Source organism: Achroia grisella, unplaced genomic scaffold (genome assembly GCF_030625045.1).
Source record: "Achroia grisella isolate CSIRO2021 unplaced genomic scaffold, CSIRO_AGI_Agris_v1 utg1090, whole genome shotgun sequence".
NCBI classification, from domain to species: domain Eukaryota; kingdom Metazoa; phylum Arthropoda; class Insecta; order Lepidoptera; family Pyralidae; genus Achroia; species Achroia grisella.
In genome coordinates, this window is record NW_026712574.1 from 197,891 (window position 1) to 209,994 (window position 12,104).

At 33.4% G+C, this 12,104-nt stretch overlaps 1 protein-coding gene across 1 annotated transcript in view; it reads right to left on the reverse strand.

Moving 5' to 3' along the window:
- LOC131848790 (uncharacterized) overlaps nt 1–12,104 on the reverse strand; it is a 91,596-nt gene that overhangs the window by 12,290 nt on the left and 67,202 nt on the right. The window contains exons 6-8 of the mRNA XM_059198729.1: nt 2,067–2,164; nt 1,624–1,752; nt 132–373 (exon numbers count right to left, since the gene is read on the reverse strand). Coding sequence (XP_059054712.1) covers nt 132–373; nt 1,624–1,752; nt 2,067–2,164 — 469 coding nt within the window. The remainder of the gene's footprint in view (nt 1–131; nt 374–1,623; nt 1,753–2,066; nt 2,165–12,104) is intronic.

Genomic DNA, 12,104 nt, shown 5'->3' on the forward strand with positions numbered 1-12,104 from the left:
ACCTCATGAATTGTTAGTAATGTGGACTAATAACTTCATTGCTAGCACTGTACCATGTCAGGTTGACCTCCACTCTGTTTGCTAAACCTCTCACCACTGAGATCGTCAATTAATTAAAAAAAAAAACCCACCGTATTCAACATGGCGTCAGCTAGCGGTCGTATTTGAACGAGATGCGATGGTGTATCGTTCCGTAGAGCGCGTAATTCGCTATAGAGGCGAGCGTGGCGCTCCCTCACGCTGGGCAAGTTGGGGAACAGGGCTCGTAGCTCGTCGGGCGAGAGGAGAGCCGGGTGACTCTCCAGGGGGCGGAGGAACACGCCGCCGAGCACCTTCAGCCAACGCACGTGGGATCCCTCAGACACTATTAGTTCTGGAAGACACGAAAACAATAATATGTAATTAGAAATTCAAATATACTGTTTTATTTATTCGTAACTTTTCTCATTAATTATCAGTTTATTTTTATAGTTAAGCGAAATTTAAAGCGAACTATAAAAAATAACCGAGCAATGGTGTAAATTTTTTCAAAATACTAAACCTAATGGCTAAGTTAGTAGTTTCACTTGTTAACACTTGTTAATCTTAAATACGTCATTAACTATTAATAATTAGTTTATAGTATCAATACAATATTAGGTGGCGTTGTATAAATAATTTTATTTAATAATCATCATCATCATCATCTCAGCCCGGAAGACGTCCACTGCTGGACATTGGCCTCCCCAAAGATCTCCACGACGATCGGTCCTGCGCTGCTCGCATCCAATGCCTTCCAGCGATCTTGACCAGATCGTCGGTCCACCTTGCTGGAGGCCTTCCCATGCTGCGTCTTCCGGTCCGTGGTCGGCACTCGAGGACTTTACTGCCCCAACGGCCATCTGTCCTACGAGCTATGTGCCCTGCCCATTGTCATATTTAATAATAATAATAATTGATTTATAGATAAGTTGCGAGGTAACAGATTGAGCTGGTATGGGCATGTTATGCGGAGGAACGAGGATCATGTGTTATGGAAAGTGTATAATATGAATGTGGATGGATGTAAAGGGAGGGAACGCCCTAAGAAAAGATGGATGAATTGTGTGAAAGATGATATGAATAAAAGAAGAGTATGTTTAGATATGACGACCGATAGAGAGCAGTGGAAGAGAATGACATACTGCGCCGACCCCAAATAATGGGATAAAGGCAAGGCAATGACGAATAATAATAATTAATTACAGAATACCAGCGTCGTGGAACCCCGTCACGACATATGCTGAACGGAAATCTATTTGGTACTACGTAATTAATATAAACCAGTATGTAATTTAAAGTTTAAAAATTATTTTTATTATTGTTATGTACCAAATAAACTATTTTCTTTCTTTATTTTTTTTTTAATTAATTTACGTCGTTTGTTTATTGCCAATAGAAATATCGAAGTGGCAATTCCGGTAGTAAAAACAACGGCTAACAAAACGAGTTTCTCTCTCTACCACACGGTGAACCCGGCTCCCTCATGGTGTGTTCATGGAATGCTAATTTGGTCTCTACAAAATATCGTCAATAGATGGCGTCTAACACATACGCGGACGAAGCTGCGGGGGTTAACTAGTACGTACATACGCTGTCTCTTACCATGTATGACCTCTTGCCGTTTCCGCATCGCCGAAGACAGTTTCAGCGATTCGAGAACATGTGGGGGAAGACTGTCGGCCCACTGCGCCGCCAGAGGCTCGTCTTCTTCTGACCAGTCGGACTGGGATGCTGAGGATGAATATCATGTTTACAATATGTTAATAATACTTATTAATTGTACAATTAGATAATTATCGTGATTTTTTTTTAATAATTATATATAATTATTAAATCCATATAAATGCATTGAACACAAACAATTTATTTGACGTCGAAGTTTTCAAAGGTGCCTTAATAATGAGATGTATATTCATCTGCCAAGTTCCAATTTTAGAACTAGTCGGCCGGGGCATAGGCATAAATATATATTTATTAAATTACCATAATTTTAAATATATAATTCCACGCGGATGAAGTTCCATATAAATGCATTGAAAACAAACAATTTATTTGACTGTCGAAGTTTTCATTGCTGCGTGATGATAAACTGGAACTGCTGCTGCTGCCAGAGGGTGCTGTTGTTGCACACGGCTCGAGATCACTGTGGACAAGCAACACATTGGATTACATATTTGAACAAGCCATACGACACGCCTGATGATAACCCACCAAAGCCTATGAACAAACACTAGAGTATAGTTAAAAAGGTTTGCATATTGTGATTGATAACTTGACTCTCATTGTCATTTTGAGTTAATTTAACGATTTTGTTAAATTAGCTGCATATTACGACGTAAGCTGTTAGACATATTAGAAATAGAATAGAATAGAATATCTTAAATCCATCATAGTTATTTTTGAAATATAAATATCTAAATTACGCCACCTAGGAATACTTTACATAAGAATAAGGTAAATGAAGATTTTACATTATTACGGATAATGTTTTATTTTTTCCTATTCATAAAAACCTTCCTTGAAGTACAAGAAATAATTAAATAGAATAGAATATACAATTATTTATTCAAATACACTTAAATTTAAGCAATTTTGAATAGTCATAGTTCTTTTCTTTAATCTACCGATCATTCGGTAAGCTGCATCGTCACATGAAGAACGAGAAAGAAAATTGCGTGTTGTTCTTTTAAATAATTGTAAATAAAACTAACTAGGAGCAGTCAAATATTTGAACTTAATTTTGGTAAATTTTTATTATTGTTTTATTTTTATATTATATTAACATCCATAAAATTGTTATATGGGGCCTATCCAAAATAGATTTACTTAAATAAATCAATTTAAGTCAAACAGAAATGTAAAAGATTAACATAATAAGACCACGGAGTTTGTGTCTGTGGAAAGAAAAGTTAGGAGCAGTCGTGACGGTAGACTGTAGTAAATAAGCTGTAGCTCTGTGACCTCTGTTGGATTAGAGAACTAATTCAATTACCAATGATTGTCATAGACAGACTAGAGACAGACAGTTGTCTATTTTGCAGTTCGTAAAACTTTCTTCAACTTAATAAAAAACAAAACATCTTTATTCATGTAGCTTGAGGCATTATCAGACTCACATTATGATGATATGTCAATTTCTCTGGCTATATTTAATTCGTAATACTTTGTTAAATTTTGCTTTGTTTTCGACTTTTCCATCACTGAATAATCAATCAGAAATATAAATTTAGGTACATAAAAGCTTTTTAGTGCTGCTAAATTCAAATTTAAATTCTCATGTCCTAATACAGCTGTAATACGGAATTATGCTCTGTTATCGACTTTTCCATCACTGAAGAATTAATCAGAATTATATATTTTGGTACATAAAAACATTTTTAGTACCAGCCAGATTTGAATTCCCATCCTTATGTTACAAGTCAGGCCAATAAACACTTAAGCCACGCTCCATCCAAACTTTCTACCGTAATTTTCCGTACGTTTGTTTTCGTTTCGCAAACGGCTCTGGTAAATTGACGTCATATTTATAAAATAAAAAGCACCTCGCTTTGCTATCACTGTGGAGTTTAATATTAATGTTTTAAGATCCAATCCAAAGCAAACACGTGGGTAAATAACACTATAGAAGCAATGAACGGGATGCCTTTGCGATCACTCACATACGGCGTAACGTGTCTTAATGATTTAGGTAGATCCAGAATACTGAATCTAGAGTTCTTAATTTAGATTTGTGTAGTTACAAAGGTCATACAGAGGAAGCGTAGGTCATAACATATGAAGGAAGTTATAAAACCAAAGTTCCCATTTCGATACAGCGTAGGAAGTTAGTACGAGTCATAAGGAATAGGCTACACGTTAGTGTATATGTTTTCAAATACTAATCAATAATTTTAATAATATTATAAATACCAAAGTTCGTAAGTATGGATTAGTTACTGTTTCACGCAAAAACTATTGAACAAATTTTTATGAAACTATATAGCTTATACATCAGAATAACACAGGCTATATTGAAATGTATATATCGAAATTTAACGCAGGTGAAATCGCGGGTACACCTAGTAATTAATAATAATAAGAACCCAGGACAATAGTTAGCGTGATCTAATTCAAAGTAGCAATTGTTTTGTAAGTACTACACAACTGATAGAAATAATTAAATATTTATTTTTTGTATACATAAAAATGATTTTCCTTAAATGTTAGACATAGACACCTATAATAAACAATGTAAAAACTGCCTTTTTAAAAAAAGAAGAAATTCATTTGAGTTTCTTGCCAGTTCTTCTTAATTGAATCTCAATACTGAACTGGACGGTAGAGAGAAAAATTGACGTTCATAAGCGGTTAAAAGTGAATGATATATGAATAAATGATTTTTGAATTTGAATTTGACTAGACCAATAAAGGAAAGTTTAAATACAACATTTGCAGGACATCATTTTAAAAATAAATTGACGAAATTGTTGAATTTTATTTGACCGATTACCAATTAAAAATAATGTAAATAAATTACTAAGTTTGTTTCTCATCTATGATACAGATGGCGCATTTGAAACGCGACAGGTTTCATTTTAAAAATACTGGAATTGTATTAATTTTTTTGGTCGCTTTTTTGGTCATGTGGTGACGCGCAGTGTAAATAGTTGTGTGTTTTATTGTAGTGACGATAGTATTTTAAAATAATAATAATGTATTGAAATTAATAATAATAAAAATCTTTTAATTGTGAATCTCAAATAAGTATATAATTGTTAGGTTTAGTAATAAATATTTGCATGGGAAAAGTCATATTACAACGCAGCCTGCTAATATCACTGTGGCTTGATTGTTATGTATCTATCTATCTGTCTGTAATGCAAATGATTTACTTACAAATGATTGTAACTTGCGAGGAATCGAACCTGCCACAATCGGAAGTAAGATCGTGTGCAAACCGCTACACCACTGGGGTATAGAAACATAGGATGGTTTGCATGATATTATTTGGGAGCTGGGAACACGGCGATGCGTTCGTTATTACGTAAACTGGAACGCGGCCTCGAATAAGCGTGTTTTGATTCATGAGATATTTTTGTCACAATAATTCGTCATATGATATGGATAATTTAATATTTGGTTCCATATTAAAAAAAAACTAGTTCAAGTCTTCACAAAATTAGCACAGAATCAACATGCGAATAAATCTTTTGATTAATAAACTCTTTTAAATAAAGAAATGGCCGGTCTGGGTATTTTCTAAGAATGAATTTACAAATATGAATGTATCTATGTATTTACATCAGTTGTCTAGTACCTATGTATAACACTAGCTTGGGACTAGATGTCGCTGTGTGAGTTGAGATATTATTATTATTATTATATTAATACTTGACGGTGCCAAAAAGTAGATACTGACGATACAACTGGTCCATCAACTTAATCCTCAACGCGCTATGGAACGGGCTCTATTTGGAATTTCTCTAAGGGATCAAACCTGAAGTAATTCGTCAGATAACTAAGATCACCGACATCTGTCGTAGAAGCGACGTCATTGGTTTGTATGACAGCAATTTCATTTGAATGAAATGTTTATATCACGCCATCCAGGAATAGATTACATAAAAATTAGACAAGTAGAGATTGAACGTCATTCCGGGCAATTCTTCCATTTATAAGAATCTTCCTTGAATTTAAGAAATGTTTAAATAGAATAGAATAGAAAATTATTCAGAATTGTCCATTTTTTTATTCATAAAAATCTTTTTTGAAACGGAAGATATTTCCCTACACGAAATGTTTAAATAGTATAGAAAATTATTCAGATTTATCCATTTTTTTTATTCATAAGAATCTTCCTTGAAACGGAAGATATTTCCCTTTAAGAAATGTTTAAATAGAATAGAAAATTATTCATATTTGTTCAATTTTTTCTATTCATAACAATCTTCCTTGAAATTCAAGAAATGATTAAATAAAATAGAATATAAAATTATTTAATCAAATAAACTTTCATTGAATCACTTTTGAATAGACATCACTTATTTCTTTAATCTATCGCTCATTTGAAGCTATCTCATCACAAGAACGAGAAAGAAACTTGCGTGTTGCTCTTTTAAGAAATAGTTTCTACCCAGTCGTTTTCGAGGTTTGCGTTCAGCAAAAATTTGTTGTCATTTCAGAGGAATAAGATGTCATGCCTCTTAACCTGTGATTTCACTGCCTTATCTCAACTGCAATTCGACTCAGGAAGCAAACTATTTGGTGGCACAAATATTGTGAAACGCAGGTACCCACGCAGATCACTTGGGCAAATCTCACCTCGGTATGTTAATGTAAACTATTCACGAATATAATAACTAAAAATATATGTTGTAGATATGTCAGAATGCATTTAGGAGTTGATAAAAGAAAAACAAACATCGGCTGAAGAAAATTTAAAAGTGTTATTACACCATTACTATGGAAGATCGTGGAAAGTGGCAAGAGTTCCACCGACAAGAGCGTCGCTCTTAAATTATGAATGAATGAATGAATGCTTACACTATTAAATTAATGAATAACTTTTTATTGTTCCTTTCACAGAAAGAAATATCAATTACATAAATTAATATGTACATTAAATATAAAGAAAAGAAAAATGTAACAATAGGCGGCCTTATCGCTAAATAGCGATTTCTTCCAAGCAACCTTATTCTCATCATCTGTTTGATATTGTCACGTCATTTGAGCTCACCATATCATGTTATCACATTCCATTCTGATCTTAATTCCGGTACTCAAACATTCATATTATCAATTAATAAAAAAAGGTTATATTTACTCAAACTATCAGACACGTTGTTTTTAATCTTATAATTTTATTTAAACTTAATCGTTTTAGTTAATTTTCATACATTGAAATTTTATGAAAGTCTTAAAATATGGATTAAAATAAAAATAAAGATCTAAAAGACTAAATGGTAAATAAAAAACTAAATTTCGTTATTAAACAAAATCGGGTTTGATGTCCCGAACGTTATTAATATTAAAAATAATTCATTAAACGCTATAAAATGAACAATGTTTATCAGACTAATTTATCAAAGCAGATGTTAAAACCATAAAGCTTCAAAAATCTAGTGAGATTTTTTTTATTTCAGATTCCAACAGATACGACTTACTAATCGGACGATAAATCGCTAGTAAACCATTTAACACAAAGTGTTCTAAATTCGAACAATGATAACAGTGGCAGTAATAATGAGAATTCTTAAACGCCTTAATAATAGTCTCTTCAAGCGCCATCTCGTTTGAATCCAACAGATCGGACCTACTAATCGGACGATAAATCGCGAGTAAACTATTTAACATTAAGTGTTCTAAATTCTGACAATTATTATAACAGTGGCAGTAATAATGAGAATTCTCAAACGCCTTAATTATAGTCTCCTCAAGCGCCATCTTGTTTGAATCCAACAGATCGGACCTACTAATCGGACGATAAATCGCGAGTAAACTATTTAACATTAAGTGTTCTAAATTCTGACAATTATTATAACAGTGGCAGTAATAATGAGAATTCTCAAACGCCTTAATTATAGTCTCCTCAAGCGCCATCTCGTTTGAATCCAACAGATCGGACCTACTAATCAGATGATAAATCGGGAGAAAACAATTTAATACAAAGTGTTCTAAATTCGAACAATTATAACAGTGGCAGTAATAATGAGAATTCTCAAACGCCTTAATTATAGTCTCCTCAAGCGCCATCTCGTTTGAATCCAACAGATCGGACCTACTAATCGGACGATAAATCGTAAGTAAACAATTTAACACTAAGTGTTCTAGAACGCGATCAATTATTATAACAGTGGCAGTAATAATGAGAATTCTTAAACGGCTTAATTATATTAGCCGTAGATCTCGTTTGCACAGATCGGACCGCTAATCAGATGATAATGGGTTAATACAAAGTGTTCTAAATTCGAACAATTATAACAGCGAAACGACAAACGCCTTAATTATAGCGTCAAGCGCTATTTGTTTGGTAATTGTCAGATGCTGTTGAATTTCATAGGAAAGATCTGAATTGAATAATTAGCGCCATCTTTTATCCTAAAACTCGCTAATCTGAAGTAGTTATCTATAACAGTGTAATAATGATAATTATAGTTTTCGAGTTCATTACGATTTAACTAATCAGATGATAAATCGGGAGAAAACAATTTAATATTATAAATGAACAATTATAACAGTGGATAATGTTAGTAATCTCAAACACCTTAATTATATCTCATTAGCGCCATCTCGTTTGAATCCAACAGATCGGACGATAAATCGTAAGTAAACAATTTAACACTAAGTGTTCTAGAACGCGATCAATTATTATAACAGTGGCAGTAATGATGAGAATTCTCAAACGGCTTAATTACATTAGCCGTAGATTACTCGAGGGTTTGCACTGAGGTCGCTCGTAATGGGTTCCGCGAAGTTTCGTCAATTTACAGCGAAACGACAGGTAATTGCGTCGCTCTAGTTGGTAATTGTCGCTGTTGAATTTCATAGGAAAGATTGAATTGAAAATTAATTTACTATCCCTAAAACTCGCTACTGAAGTAGTTATCTATAAGTGAAATAATTATAGTTTTCGAATTCATTACAATTTAACATCCATACTAATATTATAAATGCTATAATAACTTTTTTTTACATATACTACGATAGTGGCATAATAATATAGTCTGTCTGTCTCGCTTTCTCGTCAAAACTACGGATTTAAATGAAATTTGGTACACAGATAATCTAGACTTTAGACCTGAAACCTGAACCATTTTCAGGTCTACCTACATAGCCTACCTACGTTTAAAAGCGAAAAAACCCCTTACAACCCGTAAGGGGTTGAAAGGGAAGATGAAAGTTTGTATGAAAGTATCATCATTTTTAAACCTAAAAACTTGAAACTTATTTTTTGGGCTGTTGATCAAATATAAATATAATATAAATAAAAATATAACATTCAAAGATTGAAAAAAATTTACCATTAAGGCGGTAAAAAAAAAATAGGGTATGACATTTTGTACGTACGCTACATCATTTCTGAAGCTAGAATAATGAATTGTTTTGGATTAGATTCTTAAATATTTTTCTTTACTTGGTCAAGATCACTATTCCACGCAGACGAAGTCGCAAGCACAACTAGTAAGAAATAAGTAAAAAAAACACCTAGTTATTGCTATGACGGCGTTAATATTTCATACAAGTGTCAAACAAAACATTTTCCTACTAATTTAAACTACGTACACTAATTTGGTGATAAGGCTTATCATACAGCTCGGTATGTGGTCACATGTCATAACAACAGACACGTCACGCGACAAGAGGGCAGGTGATTAAGACAACTATAGACCAGCAGTCGCCGAGTGTATTATTGTCAGTATTTTTTTTATGGATGATAATGGAATGGTGCATCCGCCTGCGTTAATAGTTTATACTGGCGGATGACCAGTGGAGGATGATAAGATGAATATGAGGTCAGGTCAGTTAGCCGATCAAATTCACTAGGAATTTATCACGATGATTTCCAGGAGAAACCTCGTGGAGGCCGACCTAACATGGTACATTGCTAGCTATGGGTGTTACTAATTTTCATTACTAACAATCCCCTTGCCAGTTTTGTTATGGGTACTAGACAACTGATACAAATACATAGATATTTTTTTCGTAAATACAAACATAATATACATAGAAAACACCCAGACCCATACAAACAATCATACATGACTACGGATGGCACATGATAATATGATATCATTCCGTATAAATAAAAACACATTAAAGATCATCGAAATATTCGCAATTTTGAAATATAACAGAACCCCATTCAATTCTATCCATATGCAAGAAATGAAATCGTAGTCATTCGATGATATTCTGTCTCTACAAGTAACGTATTTAATAAACAATTATTGCATGATTTCGTATCGCATTTTGTAAATTAAAAATGATAAGAATAATAAACAATCAAATCACTTTAAAACCTTAATCTATTTTAAGAATTACATATAGATATAGATTACAACACTTTCGTGTCAAGATTATATACAATGTTAAAGAAAACAATATCTATCTATCTACCTATCTATATATATTTACTACGGGGTAGTTAGAATCAAGATCTGTCTGTTTTTTACCTTTTATGACTAAACTGCTGAAAAATATATGTGGTATCAAATATACAGAAATAGACCATCTTTTCTAAAAAAAAAAACGGAAGTTGCAGGGGGAACAGCTAGTCTTTGTTTAAATGTATTTCTATATCAGTGTTCACTCACTATCGAGCACCTAGATTTATATATTTATATTCTTATATGTTTACATAGAATGAAGGTATTCGCAGAATACCAGCGTCGTGGCACCTCGTCACGGCACATACTCATTGGAGACCTATCAATATTACCGTTTCAATTATTTTTGATAATAGAATAGAATAGAAAATCATTTATTCAAATAAACTTAATTTAAGCACTTTTGAATAGTCATAGTTATCATTCTTTTAATCTACCGCTCATTCGGAAAGCTGTCTCATCACAAGAAACTTGCGTGTTGCTCTTTTAAATAATCATAGTAACTTTACATTTCCAATTCATTAATCTTTTTTATTGTTATTATTATTGCTTATTAGTATTGAGTAAATATATTTTCTTTCTTTTATCTTACGTTTCTATCTGAGAAATATATACTGTACCTCTCGGAGAGAGTGCGTCTCGCTAACATGGCGACAGTCGGAGGCTGCCGCCCAGCTGGCAACGACACATTCCTGGCCACCCTCGGTGGCACTGACGCGGTCATTTTCATCATCAAGTATCACTGACACTATCACTAATTCATCATCCGGTTATTGTAACCGGCACTTCACTATGTTGAGTTCTATATTATAGAGATTAATGTCCTATTTCTGTTTACAATTATGAAATAAATATATAAACAAATGAAATGTATAATAGACATTGTTAAGCAATATTACACTCTATGTAGAGGATATAAAAACCACCACTCCTAAGAATATCCTACAATTCTTGGACGTGACGAGTCTAAGTAGCGAATCTTGATAAAGGGCGAGTACAATAGATCTATGCAGATCGCAGTGACTATAAAACCTCAATAAAAAAGAAGACATTAAGTAAGGCAAGGTTGAATTAAACTTAATTGAAATTCAATAACGTTATAAAGCTAAAAAAGAGTTTGGTAATGTATTAATAGATTTTGTGGCAATGTAATTGGTGCATATTAAATAAATACGTGTAAACCTTATATAAAAGTTAAATGTATTTGTTTGTTCGATTAATGCGCTGATACCAGTTATTCTTGCGAGTAGGTTGCGAGATTATTATTAACTTGCATGTTTTTTTACAGTTGTAATGGGCTGCCGTAGCTGGCCGAGGGCAATAGATTCACCGGACGAAAATAGAGGCTAGTGCAGATGGTACTCCAACCTTGCAGAAAGATTTATGAAGTGGCCGAGGGTAATAAGGTAATCATAATAACAATCTCAGGACAATTCAGACAGTGCCATCTAGTCCCAAGTTAAGCTAGCTAAAACTTGTGTTATGGATATTAAACAACTGATACAAATACATACATATTATACATAGAAAACATCCAGAGCGATACAAATAATCTTACTCATGAATACAAATGTTTGTGCCGTTCGAGCAATTGTACCCACGACCATCGTAAGTAAGGTGGTGTGCTTAACCGCTAGACCACCGAGGACGACAAAGGTCAACTCCACAACGATACGTCTTCAGTCTGAGAGCACCGCTAGGGTATCGAGCACAATAGATTTATGCAGGTCACAGTGCAGATCCTAGCAACTGACAATAGCCAAAAACCTTCAACATCGGGTATCGAACATCTGCTCAGGCCGTTGTAATTCCGATACCCGTTGTAATGGATAGAAGAGCGAAGATTTCTGTATTAATTTCTACAATATTCTGCGACTACAATACACCTTGTACCAGTTGGTAAATTGTAATAAATCCAAATAATTAACATATTAAAATAATTTAGACTTTCCAACATTATTTTAACACTACAAGAAGATGAAATTCATAGTTTACTTT